Here is a 20527-nt window from a genome sequence, read left to right on the forward strand (position 1 = left end):
TCCTTATTTTTTGGCATATGCCCAATGTTGGAAAAATCTCTGATGTCTTTGGGATCTAATGACACAGAATGTGAGATCTCACCCCCACCCACCCCCCCCGCAGCCAGTGCGCAGCCCTCCCCAGAAACTAGAATGTGAGATCTTTAAGTTGCTTATGGGCATAAATCTCAGAATGGATTTTTTTTTCTGCTTGTGGACATATATTTGTGGTTGATGGAATAAAGATCCCCATGTCCTAATTTACGGGACTAGCAAATAAAATATATAACCTTACCTGTTAAACCTGTGCCATTTGTAGATGTACATAAGTAGTCATCTTTATGTCTGTGACGTATATATGTGCATATTCTTATGTGGTACTGGAGACTGAACCCAAAACCTCACGCATGCAAAGCATGCATTCGACCACTGAGATATTGGGCTGTTGGGAAAGTCATGATGTGTTCTTCTATGCAAAAATGCATCATGACTTTTCTGACAACCCATTGTACCTCCCTGGCCTCAAGCAATTATCTCAAGGTGGGGAAGAGAGCAGCCTAGATTTTCCAGATGACCCCAATGCAATCACTAGAGTACATAGAGAGACTGGACACTGGGTTAATAAATCTAATGACTGAAACATAAGGATTGGAGAGAGATCTGAAGGTGAAATCCAGCCGGTTTTGAAGATGGAAGAAGAGGCCATGGATCAAATAATGTAGGCAGCTCTGGAAACTTGTAAAGGCATGCCACTGGATTCTCTCCTCAAACGTTCAGGAAAAATGTAGCACTGCTGATGGCTTGACTTTAACCCTCTAAGTCCCACTGTTGACTTGTCATCTGCAGAAAGTAAGAGAATACATTTGTGTTGATGGATGGCCCCAATCATGGTGCTTTGTGACAGCAGTGAGCAGGTATGGATACTGTATTCCAACTTGGGATGGCTCTACGCAGTGGGCTCTGTGCCTGCCAGGACCTCAGGGTGGTGGGGGCTGCTGATCTGTGTGCGGCTGTCTACACCTGACGGTTTTGAGGGAACTATGGCCCACAACTTGTGGCCTCTTTGCATCTTAAGATTTGAGATATCTGAACTGATTGAGGGAGCACACTCTCGTGTATGTGTGTGTGTGTGGGGGGGGGGGCTCTGGGATACTTGTGGCTTATGCTCCAGAGGGAGAGAGTGAAAGTGACCACAGCACTGGAGCTTGCTTCAGTGTGGTGGGGGGCTGTACTCAATCCTGGGTGGAGTACATGACCAAACAGCGCACTATCCACATAAGCCAATTCGTTGGTCGTGACCTCATTGATATTATGTGCCCGCATGCCAGAGCCCTGACTTGTGTGGGTGGGTAATTAATCATCTTAACTAGAGAATTATGCTCTCTTTGCTGGTCAGTATCCTAACACGTGAGCTCTCTGATCGTTTATAGATTCGTGCTGCAAGATGCCAGGGGTTCTGGTCTGTCTCTGACTTGTGGTTCTGCACTACAGGACTGAAGGGATTGTAACTCGGTGTGTCAAATGCTTATGCTCTCTGAGTAACTTGTGTGCTTTCTGCCCTGTTTCCTGCATTAGACTCTGGATGTGAGTGGCCTAGGAAGCGGCACAGTGGCTAAAGCATTAGACTTGCAAGCATGAGGCCCCAGGCTCAATCCCTTGCATCGAGTGTGCCAGAGTGATGCTCTGGTCCTCTTGCCTCTATTTATCATTAACCAATAAAGGAAGGTTTGGGACACAGAACTCTGGTGGTGTGGTGTGGCGCACACAATACACTGCAATCTCCCAATCTTGCAACCCACTGTTAATCACAAATAAAAATGTAAAAAAAATATATAATAATTTTTAAAAGGTTTACTTTCATTAAAATTTCATTTATATATTTACTATTTATTGGCTAGAGACAGAAAAGCTGAGAGGGCAGGAGGAGATAGGGAGAGAGACAGAGAGACACCTGCAGCACCAGGAAGCTTTCCTCCCACAGGTGGGGTCCAGGGGCTTTAACCAGGGTCCTTGTGAATTGTAATATGTGCACTCAACCAGGTGTGCCACCACCTAGTCCCCCCACCCCAAAATTTAAAATCTTCAGTGTCTGATAGTGTGGAATTTCTGGTGTGTTTACTGGTTAGCAAGCCAGAGTGTGAGGTCTCTTCTCCTACACTCTGAATTCTCTGATCCATTTGGTATTTTTTGGCATGCTCTAGGAAATGTCTGGCCCATGAGTAAACGTATACCCATTTCCAGGTGTACATTACAGGAAATGGGTTCTCTGTGCTGTTGGGTATTGGGGTGTGCCTGTTCCATCTGGGCCATCTACTCATTGAGGATTTAGGGCTTTTTCTCCTTTTCCTTTAAAAAAATTTTTTTAAAGACAGTGACAGAGAGAAAAACAAAAAGTAAAAAAGAAACCACAACCTCGAAACTTTCTCCACTGCAGTGGGGGCTGGACTCGAACCTGGGCTGAGCAGCAGGGCAAAGCAGCGCACTATTCAAGTGAGTTATTTTCACTGGGTCGGGTTTGTTTCTACACACATGCGATTTCTTGCTGGTACATAGATGTCTTTGTCTATGCAACAGTGGCTGCATCTGTACTGATTTATCTGAAGGGGCGTGTGTGTGTGTGTGTGTGTGTGTGTATGTGTGTGCGTGCGTGCGTGCGTGTATGTGTACTGGGAGGTCATTCAGGAGTCCTTTCCTCTTATGGGAAACTTCTGACTTGCGTGGGACTGTGTCCCAGATATAAGTGAGTGCTCCAGTGTATGTGCATGTGTGCGTGTGTGTGTGTGTGTGTATACACCGTATGTCATACACATGAAATATGTGCTCTGCCATTGAGGCCCTCTAGTCCCTCTGTGGGTATTGCTAGTTCATGCATCTTAAAATCAATTTCTGGCTCTTTTCCTAGAAGATGAGATTTCTGGCTTGATTGTGGGTATATACTAGAGAATCTGAAATTTCCTTTTTATAACAAACACATCTAAAAAGACTTATTTGTGAGCAAGGTGGGGGGGAGGGGAGAGACAGAGTTCGAGTGCCAGAGCCCCACTGGCCAAGTGCCATGGCAGGGACCTCATGCTTGGAGGTCTGTTACTCTTGCCACTGTGCCCCCTCCCAGGCTACACTCTGGTTCGTGTCTTGAGTACATTTCCATCCTTGTCTCTGAGAGGGTCTTGGGTGTATGTCCCAGAAATTACGCTCTCTGATCTCAAGTCTGTCTTCCCGGAGATTTTTACGGTCTGTATTTGTCTGAGGGCACTCCCCAGGATGGAGAGGGAGAGGGAGAGAAAGGGAAAGAGGTAGGTTTCCTCTGTGCAGGACTAGAGGCCTCAGGTGTGGTGTGGATTATACTTCCCAGGGTGGGTCTTTGGTCTGTTGGTGCATGTGTGCAAATGAGCGTGCCACCCCTGGGTATGTTCCTAAAGGTCTTGAAGGATGTTCTGGTTGTAGCCCTATGACCTAGTGTCTGAGGTCCCTGAAATGTTTGTGCCAGGACCCTATGGGGGTGGGAGGAGCTTCAGGAGTGATGAAGCATTGCTACAAATCAGTCTCTCCCTCCCCCCCCACACCTCTCTTTCCTCTATCAAAAAGGGAGAAATGGCTGTTGGGAGCAATGAAGCTAGTTTGCAGACATAGCCCCAATGATAACCCTGGTGTTAAAAAAAAAAAAAAAATCCACTATAGAGGGGGCAAGAGGTGGTACATCTGGTTAAGCGCACACATTACAGTGCACAAGGACCCGGGTTCAAGTCCTCTGGTCCCCATCTGCAGGGGGGAAAACTTCATGAGTGATGAAGCAGGTGCCTCTCTCTCTCTCTCTCTCCCCCCCCTCCCTCCCTATCTCCCCTTCCCCTCTCAATTTTTCTGACTCTAGCCAATCTTCTTCTAGCATTTGCCCTTCTTCAGTAGCCAGTCAACAGTGTCAGGTTGAGCCTGATGTAAAGTTTCGAGACCTCCTTTGAATCTGGAGAGGTGGCAGTCGTTGACTATGTGGGTCATAGTCTGTCCGTAGCCGCAGGGGCAGTTCGGGTTGTCTCTGGCTCCCTAGCGATGGCACATAGCGGCGCACCGGCCATGGCCTGTTCGATAGCGATTGAGGAGGGCCCAATCATAACGTGCTAGGTCAAAGCCGGGTTGACGCTTGCAGGGGTCTGTGATGAGGTGCTTGTTCTTTACCTCAGCTGACTGCCAACTCTGTTTCCAATAATAAAAACGCACAATATATGTAAAGCCAAGAATAAGTGACTCTATATGGAAACGGGTGATGACCGAAGTAGACACAAAAGGTGGTGTGATGGCAGAAGTAGAGGAGTGAGAAAGAGAGGAGGGAGAGGTATTTGAAGGTAAACTGCTCAAATCTTCTCATCTCTTGCTGCGCTGCACCACAAGAGGGCACATAGTCAACGACTGCCACCTCTCCAGATTCAAAGGAGGTCTCGAAACTTTACATCAGGCTCAACCTGACGCTGTTGACTGGCTATGGAAGAAGGGCAAACGCTAGAAGAAAACAAGAGGGCACACTAACGGTCTGGTGTACTATTTGAGTGGCTTTTTAAGAACGTGGAGTGTCTGACTTGACTGTGGATTTATGTCATAGGATAGGAAGCTTCTGGTCTACCTTTTAGTCTGTGATGGCCCTGAGTATGAGATCTCAGAGCTGTTTGTCTATGGAAGTTTCTGGGTTGGAAGTTCCTGACCTGTGTGGCTGTCTCCGTTTATTTATCTATTTTTGTGGGGGGGGGAGTTGCAAGTATCCAAGCTCTCAAAGTTGTTTGTGGCTATATTCCCTGAAATTGGGAGGAGTGAGCTATCTCTATGGGCGTGTATACGTTTTCTTTGTTATTGTCAATTCTAGGACAGAAGATGGATGGGATGGGGCATGGGTAAGGTTTGCAGGATTTGATGTCTGTGCTCTACTTGAGCGGCTATGTCTCTGGATATGAGACTTCTGATCCTGTTTCTGTGCATCTCTCTCTCTCTCCCTCAGCACACAAGGCCCATGAGACACACACACACACTGTATGTCCCAGGATGTGGCATTGTATCAGAGTAGTTGAGGGCTCTAACTGGTTTCTTGCTATTTGTTCCAGTGTGAACAAATCTATGTGGAATCCAAATCGGTGGCTACAGGTACCTGGGTTTGTGCTCTCTGGTCTGCCTGTGGGTTAACAGCCCACAGTTGGGAGCCTGCGAAGTCACTCACTTGGGTTGTGCACTGCTTTGCCATGTGTGTGACCCAGATTTGAGCCCGATCCCCACTGTATTGGAGGAAGCGTCTGCGTTGTGGCCTCTTTCCCCACCTCTCTGCTTTCTCTGCCTCGGTTAAAAATAAAGTTTCTTGAGAGTTGGGGAGATAGCGTAGAGTTTATGCAAAAAGACCTTGTTGCCTAAAGCTATAACGTCTCTGGGCCCATCCCCAGCACCACCAGCCGTGGGGTCTAGGAGATCCCTGTGCCCCTCGACCCCAGAAGGAATTTTTTCTGATGTGTCCAGGGACTGAAATTCAGTGTGTCAGGCAGTACTGGTGGTGTGAGCTCTCTCAGAGGACTCTTGCTGCTCAGGGGCCAGGCCATGGCACTACTGGTAGAGCCTACATGCCATCACGCATTGAGGACCTGGGTTCAAGCCCCTGGTCAGTCTCTACCTGTGGGAGAAGCTTCACAAGTGGTAGAGCAGTGTTTCTCTTTCACTCTGTCTCAAAAAGGAGAAAAAGAGGAGTCCATGGCTCAGAATTCAGTGAAGCCAGTCGACTCCCTGCATCTGTACCTGAGCTCCATGGAGAGGTGTACCCCAGGGAGGCGAGGGGGAAAAGAAAACAAAACGGGAGGGGGCGCTCATTTTAAGGAGTGAAAAGAAACATTTGAAATGCCACCTCTCTGCACCCTGCTTTATACCCTGGCACTTGTAGGCACTCAGTACATTTTGCAGGAAAAACCAAAAAACTCGGTGCACACATTTTCCCCCCTCTTTAAACATAGGAGAGCAACTTTGGTTTGAAATGTCTAAAGAGCAGGGCGTTCCAAGGAGAATTGTGTCTTCCTATGTGTATCCACTGTTTTTCTCTGTTGGTTAACATGGTGAATGGTGATGGAGTGTGCGTTTGGGCGTCAACTAGTGAAATGCACTTTGCTTCTTAAATGCATTTGAAGATTTTAAGTATCAAGCCAGATTATTCTGGGTCAAGATGTTATACGGCCAAGGGGCTGGCAAGGTGGCTCGTCTGGTAGAGTGTACAACTGACCACGTGCAAGACTGATATTTGAGCTCTGGGTCACCACGTGGGAGTGCCTGGAGGGGTGGGGTGGTGCTGCGGCATCTCCTCGCCTCTTTCTGTCTCCTCTCTCCCTATCTCTCTCACCCTGTCTGCCAGGAAAAAAAAAGTCCCTGGGAACAGTGGAATTGTGCAGGCACTGAGCCCCAGCTGATAACGCTGGTTACAAAATAAAATAAAATAAAATGGTCACACAGATGATGGTGCAAGTGTTACTGTGGCGGGGGTTTTACCCAATGGCTACATTGTGATGAATACAACCCTGGGAAGCCCAGCGCCCAACCCCCGGCCCCCACGCCTGTGCAGTCAATGAATCACTTTATTGGTGCCTGCCCCAAGCTGAGTAGGGCTGAGGGATGTACAAGAGGAGATCAGCTTTATTTCAAGCCTGCAGGGTCGGGGTGCGGGGAGCACGGGCACAAGGACGGACACACAGATCTGGCATCTGGTGGCACAAATCTGGTGCCGGGACACTCGGCACAGGTAGTCAGGGAAGGCTTCCTAGTGGGAGACCTTCTGGGAGAAGCAAGGGGGCGAGGCAGCCAGCAGAGGCTTTTGTACATTTGTGGGTTGGATCACTTTTGAGACCAGTGGACCCAGGGCGAGTGCGAAGGGCTGGGCTGGGGGCAGCAGGTAGGAGGCCTTCCTCCTCACCTCTCCAGACCCTATGGGGTGAGCTGGCCCCCACTGCCCACTTCCTGGCCAGGATGCTGCCTTCCGCCATGCAGGCCCTTTCCTGGGGTCACCTCCATAGCTTCAAGGCTTCCCTAAGACACGGACCAGGTGCTCTGGCCAGTAATGGGCACCTCCTCAGCACCCTGTCAATGCCCATTTTTACCCTAAGTGCTATCAACAGCCTATCTTAGGTCTCGGGGACCAGCTCTGAGTAGCCCTGGCAACTTGCGAGTTCTGGGGTGAGGCGGCTCCTCCTGTTGGTGAAGGGCGAGATAGGTCTCCAATGGTGGGCCAGGCGCCCAGTCCCCCTCCAGTGGCGTGTGGGTATCCAGCCCTGAGAGACCCCCATGGCTCCTAGGCCAACTAGCTGGCACTCGGACCCAAGCAGAAGCCAGCTTCAGTGCCGAGCCTTGGTGGACACACACACCGGCACAAAGTTTCTGTGTGTGGTGGGATGGGGCAAGACGGGGGTGAACAGAGCGGGGAGCCGGAGGCGCTGGTCTCAACCTGCTCTGGGGCTGCTTCCCCCTCCCCTTGGGGCACAGGGCAGAGGCCTAGCAAGGCCCCTTAAGCTCCAGGCAGAAAGAAACAGGTGGCAACAACAGAAGCCTTGATCTATTCTGGGCTTGGCTGAGGTTCACCCTGCCCCCCCCACGGCCAGCCAGGAGTCCTGGAGCTGGAGAGTGACTTCTGAAGATAGGCGGTGGGGGGGGGTGTAAGTGCAATTTGGCACGAGGGCAGGGTGAGGCCGGGGGCTGTAGCTCGTCAGGTGTGCCCTGGGCACGGGCAGGTGGGGGCGGGTGGAGGCAGGCAGGAGGGCAGTGGCGGGGGGAGGGGCACGGGCAGCTGCCAGCCCACTAGTGCAGTCTGACCTGACTCCAGCGGGCTAGAAGAGGTATTTGCGGCACAAGTCCGTTCCACACTTGCATTCGATACGGACCCGCTTCTTGGGGGAGTTGGGGAGGCCAGCCAGGCCAAAGTTGGAGTCCATGCGGGTGCTCTCCATGTCTACAGGATCTACTGTGGAGTCACGGCGAGAAGAGATGCATTAGAAGGCCCATATGAAGTGTGTCCCACTGTCCTTTTTTTTTTTTCCCCAAACCAGGGACCCCAGGGGGCCTGAGGACTGGGAGTGGTTCTGTGTCAGGAAGGGCTCTTGGGATTGTTGTTTTGAAACTAGGGTTCTAAATGTTGGGGAGATGGCCAGGGTATGGTGCTTGCTAGGAGAGGGAGGGATCTGTCTGGTGGGAGCAGGAGGATGTGGGAGCAGACAGAGATCAGGTGTGGAGGGCCAACTCAGGCATCCAGAAGCAAGACACGCACTCACGCGAGCTTTGGAAATGGCTAGTTTTTCAAGTAGGGTGTGGTGGATCTGCTGGGTGACCAGGGGGCTAGAATGAGAAGGGCCAAAGAGGACTGACAAGGGGAGACACCAAACCGTGTCCCCTGGCAGTCTTGAGCTATTGGTACAAGAGACTCAAGGCAGTGCTAGGCATTGGCGCACCTGGTGGGACGCACACATTACCATGTGCAAAGACCCGGGTTCAAGCCCCTGGTCTCCACCTGCAGTGGGGGGAGCTTCACTAGCTGGGGAAGCAGGTCAGTAGGTTATCTCTCTTTCTCTTCTATGTACCACTTCCCTCTCAATTTCTCTCTGTCCTATCAAATAAATAATTGTTTAAAAAGGGGGTGTTCCGGGCTGCCAAGAAGGGGCCTCCCAAGTGTGGGCAAGGGCCTAGGAGACTGAGTCCCTGGGGCGGTGTTCCCACGGCGCAGCCCTGTGCTGCTCCCACCTTGCATGTTATAATCGAAGGTGAGTTCCTCGCCTGCTCGAATGGTTCTTATGGCGAAGAATGCGATGCGGGGCAGCCGCTCATCGAGGTTGTCTATGAAGACGTTGTAAACTTGAAGATTGGGGTCGCACTGGGCAGAAAAAGAAGAGCCGGGGGAGGGGGGTGAGGCAGGGCCCTGGCCTGCTCCGTCCACCTGTCACCCCCCACCCCGCCCACCTGAGGGTACCCACACTGTGGTTGACAAAGTGGGAGATGTTTCCGTAATAGGCAGCGTCCACGGTGTACACGTCCTCCACGTAGTCCAGATCGAAGAGGTAAGTGGCGCCCTGACGGTCGTAGATCTGGCCCCTTCGCTCCGCCTCCTCTGAGGTAATGATCTGGGGAGAGGGCCGAGTGGGCTGGGCCAAGAGGACCTCCCAAAGGCAGCATTGCTACTGACCCTCAAGGAAGTAAGCAGGAACAGAGAGGTGCCCCCACCCCATGGGGCAGGCACAGACAGCTGGGGGCGGGGAACAGGGGACTGGGTCTCTGGTGCTCACCCCCCCCCAGGACTGCAGATGGCAATGCGGAGTCATAGGTGGACTAATGCTGGCCTAAGGCCCCATAGTGAGTGAGAAAGAGACAGAGATGCACAGGGGCCGGGTCATGACACACCTGGTAAAGCACACCCATTACCATGCTCAAAGACCTGGGTTCGAACCCCCCATTCCTCACCTTCAGGAGGGAAGCTTCACGTGCAGTGAAACAGGTCTGCAGGTGTCTCTCTGTCTCTCCCTTCCCTCTCAACTTCTCTCTCTCATTTTTTTTTTTTACCAGAGCACTGTTCAGCTCTGGCTTATGATGGGGCAGGGGAATGAACCTGGGACTTTGGAGCCTCAAGCATGAGAGTCTCTTTGCATAACCATTATGCTATCTACCCCCCCAACTTCTAGCCTATCAAATTAAAGGGAAAGAAAAAGGGGGACAGGTGGTGGCACCTGGTTGAGTGCACATGTTACAATGCACAAGGACCCTGGTTCAAACCCCTGGTCCCCACCTGTGAGGGGGAAGCTTCACAAGCAGTGAAGCAATGTTGCAGGTGCTCTGTGTCTCTCTCTCTCTATCAGCCCCTTCCCTCTCGATTTCTGGCTGTCTGTATCCAATAAATAAATAAAGATAATAAAAAATTAAAAAGAAAAAAAAGAAAGAAATGGCTGCATTGTGTAGACTAAAGCCTCACCGATAACCCTGGTGGCAATTAAAAAAAAAAAAAAAGCTAAATGACATAGTGGGGGGTGTATTGTTAAATGGGAAACTGGGGAATGTTATGCATGTACAAACTATTGTATTTACTGTTGAATGTAAAACATTAATTCCCCAATAAAGAAATAAATTTAAAAAATAAATAAAAAGCTAAAATAAGAGATGCACACTGTAGTGAGATGAGTCAAAGGGCATACAGCAGAGAGTTGGGGAAACTGGGGCAAGGTAACCCAAGACCTGGTGCAAGAGAGGGAGGCCCAGGGCAAGCCAGGCAGACGAAGCAAAAAAGAACCAGGGTGGTGGGAGACGGAGGCCGAATGAGTGGAAGCGGGACTCAGGACAGAAGACTGAGGTTCAGAGAACAGACCAAGTACCGTGGGAAACTGAGAGGGCAACAAAGAGGGCACAAGGATGCCGCCTTCAGCCCAGATGCCGCCCAGATGCCGCCCAGTGCCGGTGATGGTTTCTGAGAGAGCTGCAGGCACCCACCTCCTGCCTGACGGGGTCTTTGTCTGCCCTCAAGTCTGACTTTGGAGCCCAAGTGCTTCTCCTGCTTCTCCACCCCACCCTACCCACTGTGACTCTTCTTCCGGGTCTCTGCGGCCCCTAGACCCTCTTGCCTGAGGGTCCTGTGGCATCTAAGAATATCCCTCTGGGGAGGCCCAGGAGGTAGTGCTGTGGATTAAACCTTGGGCCCTCAAGCATGAGGTCCTGAGTCCAATCCTCTGGCGTCATTCTGGCCAGAGTGAGACTGTTTTTCTTCCTCCTTCTCCTCCTCCTCCTCCTCTCTCATACACAAATAAATCTTATCTAAGGGAAATGTTACTACGTAACAAACTCGCAAACCCTGCCAGAGGCTGAGGCACCAAGTTCAAGTCCCTCACATCACCTGACACCAGAGCAGAGCAGTTCACTAGATAAAAATAAATAAAAAGATACTTTGTTGACTCCAGGGTTATCCCTGGGGCTCAGTACATGCAGGACAAATCCACTGCTCCTGGTGCCACCCCCCCCTTTATTCGGTAGGACAGAGAAACGGAGGGGAGGAGGAGACAGAGAGGGAGAGAGGCAACCTGCAGTACTTGTTTCACTATTTTGTGAAGCTTCTTTCCCCCACCTCCACCCCCAGCAGCTGGGGAGCGGAAGCTCGAACCTGAGTCCTTGTGCATGGTATTGTGCACGATTAACCCAGTACACCACCACTGGGCCCCCAATTAAAAAAAAAAAATCTTAAAATAAACAAACATTCCCTGCCAGCAGAGTGCATGGCACTGTGAGAGTGTGAGGAACACTCCTGACTCTTCTCTGCTTCTCAGCCTTTGGAAGAACAGGATTTAGCCCTGGGGTCACCTGACTCTCTGCCCCATCTTCCAGCTTCATTCTTTGAGGGACCTGGCTCCCCACCCCTCCCCCATTATTATTTTTTTTTAATTTGATCATTCCTTCACTCAGTGTTAGCACTGCTCAGCTCTGGCTTCTAGTGGTAGCAGTGTGTGTGTGTGGGGGGGGGGGGCTTGAACCTGGAACTTTGGAGCCTCAGGCATGAGAGTCTCTTTGCATAACCACTATGCTATCCACCCTGCCTCCGCCCCAGTCAGTAGATTTCTATGAGGCCCATCCCGTGCTTGGGTGCAGCTCTCAGGGGGTCATGGTTGGGTGGGGGCACACAGCTCCTGGCCCTAAGTGGTCAGGTTGGAGGGACAGTCCCAGGGACCCCAACTGCCTCACGGGCCAGCCCAGAAGCAGAGAGCCATACAGATACGACACGCATAGTGTCAGCTGCTGACCAGGCAGGGACCATGGGTGGCAGGGACGATGGAGAAGAGAGACGCCATCTGAAGCCAGGCGTGGCACCAGAAAGGACCTTGACACCAGGGTGGCATCCCTCTGCCTTGTGCCACCGGCTCCAACAGATAGCTGCCATGGCATAGTGTCACGGAGAGATAGGGGCAGGCCGGAGTGGAGAACGTAACCACACTTCTCTGCAGGAGTTGCCCACCTTGGCAAGTCCTGGCATTTAAGGGTCACCTCTCCAGGACTCCAGAACTTTCCGGGTGGGGTCTGAGCCTCCTTTTGCTCCTTGCTGCCCCTCCCCAGCCCACAGGGAATGTTCTGCCTGCTTCTCTGGTTCCCTCTGGCTGCCTGATCTGTCTCTGCCTGCTCCCTCAGTCTCAGTGGGGGTGATTCACACTGCACGCCCTCCGGGCACAAACGGCTCTGTCTGTCTCCTTTGCAGTCCTGCTTCATAATGGCTGGTCATCACGCTTCTAGAGCTCTCTGAGCACATCACCACATACGAGTGGGCCTCAGTTTGCTCTCCTGTGGGGTAGGACTGCCTGTAACCCCAACTTGACAGGAGTTGAGTGACTCTGATGGTCCTGGGAAGGATGGAGTGAGGGAGAGACCAAAGCACAGAGGGGCCCTACAAGGCGGCGAGGGCCGGGCTCAAACCTGGGGCATGCACGTGGCAAAGCAGCGCACTATCCAAAAGAGCTGTCTCACTGGACCATTTCTGTCCGAGCCGCGTTGGGAGTGATAAGCAGCACACCCTCTTGCGTGAACCCAACGCATGCCATGTTTAGGTGCCCTTGCCCAAGAAAGAAGTCTTGTTGAGCACATGGCCACCCACCATCCCTGGGTTCAACTGAGCAAGACTCAGCCTTGTGCCAGAGATGTAAGGGCGTGAACAAGATGCATGTGCGAGAATGGATAACAGAGGCCGTTACTGTGCTCTGTGGGCTGGAGGTTGGGGTGGGGGTGGGCCCTGCAAGAACGGGGGGGGGGTGTCAGCAGTTTTGTGAGGAGGGGCTGTTGGTGCCAAGCTACCAGGCGGAGAAGCAAATGCTATGTGTAGACTGTAGGGTGATGGGGGGGTGAAGTGGGATGGGGGGCTTCATTCTCAACTCAAAGTAGGGGCCGGGACAGTGATGGAGAATCAAGTCTGCCATTATCTCTGCAAGGAAGCGGATGTCTAGTCACACCAAGGCGGGTGTTGGGTTTTTATAGCCAGAAGAGTTACCAAAATAAAAAATAAAGTAATAGATCAAGTCCGACTTGCTGAGGGCTTTGCATTTGAATTCTCAGGGGAATCGATGGCTAGCTGAAGACGCGGATACACGTTGTTCACGCTCTTTCGAGTGCCTCCCACAGAGTAACTTGGTGGCTGCCGGGACAGGAAGTGGGCGCTGCTGTGTGCCCCCATTTTACAGGCTAGGAAGCTGACAGGCAAGGGGGAGAGGATGACAGCGACATCCAAGTGGTAGGGCCGGGGTTGGGCCTCAGGCTCCAGGCTCCACCCTCCTGCGCACACAGGCAGGAAGAGGAGTTGAACTCTGGCAACATTTGGGGGTGGGGGTGGGTGGGAGGTGGTCTATGGTGTCATCCAGAGGTCCACAGGTCTTAAGAGACAAGACTGACCTCAACTAGGGGGACTCTGGGGTGGCTGTGGGGTGCAAGCTCTTCAGCACTGCCTGTTGGGACCACCTGGGCCCCAAGACAGCTTTCCCACAAGACGGCCAGACTCCCCTGGACTCTGGGAATCACCTTCCAACTGGTGACATAGCTCTGCTAGCATTAACCTCCTCCCCAGTTAGTGCCCCCATGGTTTGGATACCCCTTCTCCCAGGATGCCAGGACACTGAAGGTGGGACGAGGCTGCTCCAATCCCTGGGGGGGGGAGGCTTTTTTCCTGGTAGGGCAGGAGAGTGGGTGTGGACGCTTAGTCCTTGGACTTAAGAGAGTTCTGTGTCTGCCTCCAGGTCAACTCCTCCTCCAGCCTTCAAGATGCCACTGGGGTGTGGACATATCTCTCAGCAGCCCCCCCAGGGCCCTCTATACTGTGTGACCTGCTGGGTCTCTAGCCTGCCTCTTCCCTATGCCCTGGGGTCATGACACTAAGTTTCCCAGAGGAAGAGCCTCTATGTCAGTCACTACTTCACTCCCCACAGCTATATCTGACAACTTCTTTGCACCTTCCCAACTTTTTCACTATGGATGGGGGGGGTGTAGAGGGGACAGAGAGACAACATAATGGTTCTGCGAAAAGACTTTTATGCCTGAGGCTCTCAAGTCCCAAATCCCATCTCCACACCCACAATATGCCAGGGCAGAGCAAGCAGTGCTCTGAGAAAAAGAATAATAGTAAAATAAATAACAGACATATCACAAGGATTATGGAGAACTTTGCACGTGTTGTCATGATAAGGCATACTCAAGGACTAAGTGGTCATATGGTTAGGGACATTTAATGTCCCTCAAAGACATGAGATGCCCCTACAGAATAAAGACTTGTTCCACCCAACCATATAATTCACCCTGCACTAAGAACCCGTCACAGGGGCCGGAAGGGGGCACACCTGATTAAGTGCACAAACTGAGGTACAAAGGACCCAAGTCCAAGCACCTGGTGTGGGGGGGAAGCTTCACAAATGGAGAAACAGGGTTGCAGGTGCCTCTCTCTCTCTCTCTCTCTCTGTCTCCTTCCTTCTCTACCCGGTCCTACCTTCTCAATTTCCTGTCTTTATCTAATAAAGATAAAAATAAAAAAATATTTAAAACACGAACCCATCTGGGACCTGCTGTCCCAGACACACTAGTCATCCAATCCCTTCTGTCTCCCACCCAGCCACATGGCTAAGGAACAATTCCTAGTCTGCCTGGTACAGGGTAATGCCAGCAACTCAGTCCTCGAGGTGATGTGCACTGTGTTCTGACCGGACCCATTAGAGAGCCCCCTCCAGGAACCAGGAGCTGGTGCAGTGGATAGTATTGGAAATCTGCAGCCTGAGGTCCTGAGTATGATGCCTGGCATCACATGTACAATGTTCGTTCTCTCTCTCACTCTCCTTAATAAGTAATTTTTTTTAAAAATGGGCAGGGAGACAGGATTATGGTCATGCAAACAGACCCCATGCCTGAGGCTCTGAGGTCCTAGGTTCAGTCCCCCTCCCTCACCCCACTGTAAGCCAGAGCTGAGGAGTGCTCTGGGGAAAAAAGTAATAAGTACAAATAAAACTAAAATATAATATTAAAAAAGAAAGACATCTCCCTTCCTCCCCACCCTGTAGTGCTTGTCAGGCCATGCTGAAGGCAGGACAGCAGCAGCCCGACAAGGAGAGAGACTTGGTGGCCGTGGTGCTGTGTGAAAGGACACCACCCCGAGCCCACACAGGTTGGGTACCGGAGCAGAAGCACACCAGGCTTCTCCAACAAGAAGCCCCTAAGATCTCTGGGTTGCTCAGTGGGGGGAATGATGTGCCCCAAATCCCTGGCCTCGCCCCCGTGCCCTGCAAGTCTATAGAGATGCTGCCCCACACTGCGTCCCTCCCAGGCGGATGCTGCTGGGTGATAAGCAGAGCCCTTGTGAAAAGAAAAGGCGGGAGGGCCTTTGCTCTGTGACACGATCCTGTGCGTGCAAGGCGCACACACGGCCTGTTAGACATGCTGCCTTGGGTGGCGGTTCCCACTCTTCCTCTTTGCTAGCCCCCCTTGGTCAGGAGGCCAACCTAATCCTGAAGCATCACACCGGGTCGCCTGGCCGAACTAGTAGGCACCGATCTGGGAGACTCGGCCCTGCCAGAATCGTGCCCAGCATCCTTGGGGTAACCCCCTGCCCACCTCCAGCTCTTCCCCACCCCACCCCCGGGGGCAGAATCAGGCCCACAGCAAGGGGAGCTGGGCACACAAGAGTGGGAACCACACAGCAGGAAAAGTGCTGTGTGCGGCCCCGGCTCCCTACCTCTCCCACGTACTCCATGACGAAACTGTTCCTACGGATCTTCTCCAGGGTACGTACGCCCCAGCCGCGCCCGTTGTCCGTGCGGAAGATACAGAGGTCATAGCGGATGCCCTTCTGCACGACGCGGTTGGGGCAGTCATAGCCGCAGCGGCAGCGGGAGTTGCACTCGTAGATGGGCATCCCAGCCCGCAGGCGCACCTGGCCCTGGTCGTTGTAGGCAAACTTGTGCATCGAGGCCCCAGGGCAGCAGCCACCGATGGGGGCCAGCAGACAGTCTTGGCACTCGCAGCCTACCGCCACCTGGTTGAGGGTGATGCCCTCACCCACACGGTACTCGTTGATGTACACAAAGGCCCGTGGGGGGCCGTCCAGGTCCACCTCGTTCTCCACGGTGATCCGTCCCGTGTGGTTACGCTTAGTGTTGAGCTCCTGCTCCCAGCAACGGAGCGCCCGCCTCTGCTTGGCCTTCTGTACTAAGTAGCTAGCCAGGCTTGGGTCCAGGTGACGGGGACGCTTGGTCCGGCGGTGCCGTCGTGCCAGTTCCTTTTCTAAGTCCTTATGGAACTGCTTAAGGATGCGCACGCACTTGAGGTTCTGGCGCGGTTCCCAGGTGTTCTCGGTTTCCGGGTACCCACGCCATTTCACCAGGTAATATTCCTGTTCCTGTGCCGGGGAGGGGCAGAGCGGAGAGGCGTCAGAGTGGCAAGACCCTTGGGGAATGGCTCTTGTGGGGGCTTCTGTCCCCAAGCCAGTCACACCCAAGTCACGTTCCCCACCCCTGACCCCCATGTGCTCAGATGTTCCCATGCAGTGGTTAGAAGTCATGGGCTTAGCTGGAATTCTGCTCTCCCACCTGGCTCCCCAGGCTGAAGTCCTATTTCTGTTTTCCTCTCCCCAGATGACTCATTCCTCCGGCTCCCCTACCATCATTGCCTGCCTTTTTATTTTTTTATTCTTATCTTTATTTATTTATTGGATAGAGACCGTCAGAAATTGAGAGGCAAGGGGGGAGCTAGAGAGGAAGAGAGGCAGAGAGACACCTATAGCCCTGCTTCAGCACTCTCGAAGCTTTCTCCCTGCACGTGGGAACCGGGGGTTCGAACCCAGGTCCTATGACACACTGTAATATGTACCATCAACCAGGTGTGCCACCACCTGGTCCCTCATCTGCCTCATTTAAGGTGTTCAAGCTCCAATTCTTCGTTCTCTTGGAGTCCTTCTCCCTCTCCCTCTCCCTCTCCCTCTCCCACTCCGTCTCTGACTTCCCATGTCCACCCTCTACAAATGCAGTCAGCCCCGCCCTTCAGACTCCACTCAACATCCATTGCTTGCTGGGACTGAGACAGAGGCCTCTTCACCGGACCCCTGCTTCTGACCTGGCCCTGATGCTCTGTTCATCCCTAGGCAGCCGGGGGGTGGGGGGTCTATGTTTTGCTGAGAGTCCTCTATGGGACAGGGTGAAGTGACACATGCTAGAGTGAGACACCCAGGTAAGAATCCTAAATTCACCTCTCCCCATGGTCTCAGACACATTATTATTTTGGGGGGGCAGTCAGCTTCCTCATATGCAAATAAGGAGCAAGCTGACATTTCTCTGTCTTACGTGTACTGTCGACTGCTTAGTCCTTGAAACCCTATATGAGGCAGACATGACTAATGAATCCCATCTCCACCCCCATCCCCCCCCCCGTTTTACAGCTGAGGCAAATGAATCGCACAGACTTGGGGGGGGATATGCCAATGGTGACCGTTTCCCAGTGGTGCTGTGGGCACTGAGTGACTGAAGGAGAGGCTGGGAAGTGCCTGGCGTGGCGCACTGAGAGCAGTCGGCTGCCATTCACGTTCATCGTTCTCATCCCCAGGCTCAGCATCTCAACATCCGGGGAAGGCAAGGAGACACTCTGGCTCCTGCATCCCCTCACAGCCACTCTCCCCCTCACCCCCCCCCCCCGCCATAAAATGGAAATACTAAGAGACCCTACTAATCCTTTTTTTTTTTTTTTTTTTTTTTTTGACCAGAGCACAGATGGCGCCGGGGATTGAACCTGGGATCTTGGAGCCTCAGACATGAAAGTCCTTTTAGATAACCACTATACTATCTCCCCAGCTCTAATCCTATTTTCTTTTACGATCAGAGAAGGAAAACAAAATCCCATCTAGAAACAGATGTAGGGTGTGTGTGTGTGTGTGTGTGCATGTGTGTTGGGGAGGGAGACAGGACAGGACACCCCAGACTCACGCGTGTTTTCTTGTAATCACATAAGTATTCGACTTCAAAGTCGTAAAGGTTCCTTTTAGAGATGCCGAGGGCAGGGCAGGATAGCTTAGCCAGGCGGCACAGGTCTTGCAGTTGATTCCAAGATGACTTGCAACACACATTACAACCTAGGATGTGGCAACCAGAAACAACTATTACTGGGCATCTTGACAAGGTCAGGGATCAAAGGGAGCTCACAGTTGTGCCTGGAACTTCCCAGGAATTCCCTTGGTGTCTGGAAAGTTTAATAGAAAGGCCTTCCCATTGCTACAATCCTTGAAACACAGACACAAAGACACACATACAGAGACACAGAGACACACAAACTGCTTCCTTCAATCCCAGGGCTCACAGTCTAAGGCTGCCCCCCACCTCCAGCAGTGGGCATCAAAGTGGGATCTGCTGTGTGAATTGTCCAAAAGGATGTTTTCCCAGAAGCTTCACAAGTGGTGAAGCAGGGCTGCAGGTGTCTCTCTGTCTCACTCTCTGTCTCCCCCTTTCCCTCTCAACTTCTGGCTGTCTCTATCCAATAAACAAAGATTATAAATAATAATAATAATAATAATAATAACAATAAAGAATGTGTTCCCAGACCCTCCAGATCCTTCTAGGCAGTTCCTAAACCTGCCTTGGGTCCAGGACCTACCTTCCCCAAAATACACACACACACACACTTTTGCAAGAGAAAGACCCCCCCCCAAGTCAGCCAGCAAAGTACATCATGCTGGGGAGGGGGGCTGGGGCTGGGATTTAAAACTACTAGGATACCAAGCAAAGGTATAACTGAAAAGACTGGTCACTATTGCTTATCTCATACTCCTGGGGGTAGATGTGTCTTTGGAATTCAAAGTGTTTGGGGATTCTTAATCACACAGACCCAGTGAGATCAAAGACCTCAAACACATCAATGGTTCTGCAGACAGCACTATTACAACCCCAAACAGGAGAAATCAAGATGTGAGACTTCAGCCTTCAACAGTCCCGCCTGGCAAGGACAAAAAAAAAAAAGAGTGAAGGCACTCCTGAATGAAGGTGCTTTAGAAGCCATTTTGACACAGTATCAATAGCAAATGTTGTCTTAGTCCTGTAACTTTGTAAAAGGTTGAATGTTAAGAGGTTACTTTCAGCCTCCAGCTACAAGACGTGTGTGTGCTGACAGACTCTAAATGTCAAGTTGAAAATACACAGGGGCTCTGCACAAAAATTCAGGTGCACTTCCCCACTCCACTGAGTTTGTCTGCTTTCTCTCTCCAAGACACCTCTCTCCCTATCAAACCCCTTCAGTGCCAGGCAGTCAAGCACAAGTCACCGTGTGCAAGGATCTGAGTTCAAGCCCCTGGGCCCCAACTGCAGGGAGGGGGGCAAACTTCACAAGTGGTGCAGCAGGATTGCAGGTGTCTCTCTATCTTCCCCATCTCCTCTCAATTTCTATTAAAAAAAAAAAAACTTCTCTTGCAATCGAAACAACACTAACGTGACCCCAAATATCATCTTCAGCTACTGACTGGACGCTGATCAGAGCTGGGCTCTCTGTCCCCCACCAACCCCCCCATACTTGTGGAACCCACCCTCCCCACCAGCTTTCCTCACACAGGGGGGCCCCTCACAAACACACTGGGAAAGTCAGCCCCCTTTCCCTGCACACCCGGGAGTCCAGCTCCAATGGGGAAGCCACCTTCCCCTCCACCCAAGGGAGTCCACTCCACTGCACACGTTCCGCTCGACCCACTGAGAGCAGAGCCCCTTCCCCCTGAAGAGCGCCCGCTCCCCGTTCTGTACGAGCGCTCCATCCCCAGCCCTCCCCTCTCCTTCCGGCGTCCTGCGTGGACACCAAGCTGGTAACGGTCACCGGTGGCCAATTTTCCCGCGCGCGGGCGCGGTCTCCCAGGCGAGCCCCCGCGCGTGCGCGCGTCAGCCGATCGCGAAGTGCCGCGCGCGTCCCCCTCCCGCGTCCCCACTCAGCCCCTCAGCCGCCGCGGACCGCAACACGCGCCCCCTCCCTCAGCCCCGCCCAGCCGCGCACAGAACCCGCGCGCCCCATACCCCATCCCTTTGGCGCCGGGCTTCCAGCTCCTGGCTCCGTGCCCTCGGATGCCAGGGTCCCGAGCCCGCGGTGCCTCCCCTCTAGCCCATCCCGGCCCGGCCCCGGGCCCACGTCGCTGCCACCACTGCTTCACCTTTTAAATTTTCCGCCATCTTTCCCCACGGCTAACGACATTCGGGCCTAGCCGGCCTCGCGAGAAGAGAGCTCGCGCGGGCGTAGCCGAGGCTGTGGAGCCTATTGGCCGCGCCTCTGTGCGAGCAGCGCCGGTAAGGGCCAACCAAACCCACAAGCCGAAACCAAACTCCGCCCAGCCACCCGGTTAGGCTCGACGGCGCTTAGCCCGCGAGAGCGCTCCCAGAGTGCTTCTGGGAGACCGCACTGGCAACGGGCGACTGAGGTTCTGAGAAGCCCAGCCCACCTTTTATGTCGTTAGCCAATACGTCAGAGCCAGCCAAGCTGGGGGTTGGGGGGGAGGGGACACGCACTCTCCGTTCTGTCAGACCTCACCCCACCCTCGGCCCCCTCCGATTATCTC

At 52.7% G+C, this 20527-nt stretch overlaps 1 protein-coding gene and 1 long non-coding RNA gene across 4 annotated transcripts in view; one reads left to right on the forward strand and one right to left on the reverse strand.

The window, feature by feature from the left end:
• Positions 1-20527, forward strand: part of LOC132535942 (uncharacterized) — a 49507-nt gene that overhangs the window by 22361 nt on the left and 6619 nt on the right. The gene's annotated exons all lie outside the window — the stretch shown is intronic.
• SUV39H1 (SUV39H1 histone lysine methyltransferase) lies at positions 144-20339 on the reverse strand. 3 transcript variants are annotated; one of them, XM_060183642.1, is made up of 7 exons: positions 19594-19738; positions 17931-18076; positions 15692-16354; positions 8943-9089; positions 8713-8842; positions 7792-7936; positions 144-819 (listed from the first exon to the last, which is right to left on the reverse strand). In XM_060183642.1, exons 1-6 carry the CDS (start codon positions 19736-19738, stop codon positions 7806-7808), a joined length of 1362 nt encoding a protein of 453 aa, XP_060039625.1. In that variant the 3' UTR covers positions 144-819; positions 7792-7805. The 3 variants fall into 3 exon arrangements, with proteins under 3 accessions (XP_060039625.1, XP_060039624.1, XP_060039626.1); XM_060183641.1 differs by having other exon boundaries at positions 147-819; positions 7792-7939; XM_060183643.1 differs by lacking the exon at positions 19594-19738 and adding an exon at positions 20126-20339 and having other exon boundaries at positions 149-819; positions 7792-7939.

Source organism: Erinaceus europaeus, chromosome X (assembly GCF_950295315.1).
Source record: "Erinaceus europaeus chromosome X, mEriEur2.1, whole genome shotgun sequence".
Classification (NCBI taxonomy): Eukaryota; Metazoa; Chordata; class Mammalia; order Eulipotyphla; family Erinaceidae; genus Erinaceus; species Erinaceus europaeus.

Bases quoted from the DNA above. Each gene is read 5' to 3' on its own strand.
- SUV39H1 (XM_060183641.1), bottom strand. From the start codon at position 19,738: ATGGAGCGCTCGTACAGAACGGGGAGCGGGCGCTCTTCAGGGGGAAGG. The intron at 9,090-15,691 runs GTAGGGAGCCGG...CCCTCTCCCCAG, and splicing joins TCATGGAGTACGTGGGAGAG to ATCATTACCTCAGAGGAGGC. The intron at 8,843-8,942 runs GTGGGTACCCTC...TTTTCTGCCCAG, and splicing joins CCCACTTTGTCAACCACAGT to TGCGACCCCAATCTTCAAGT.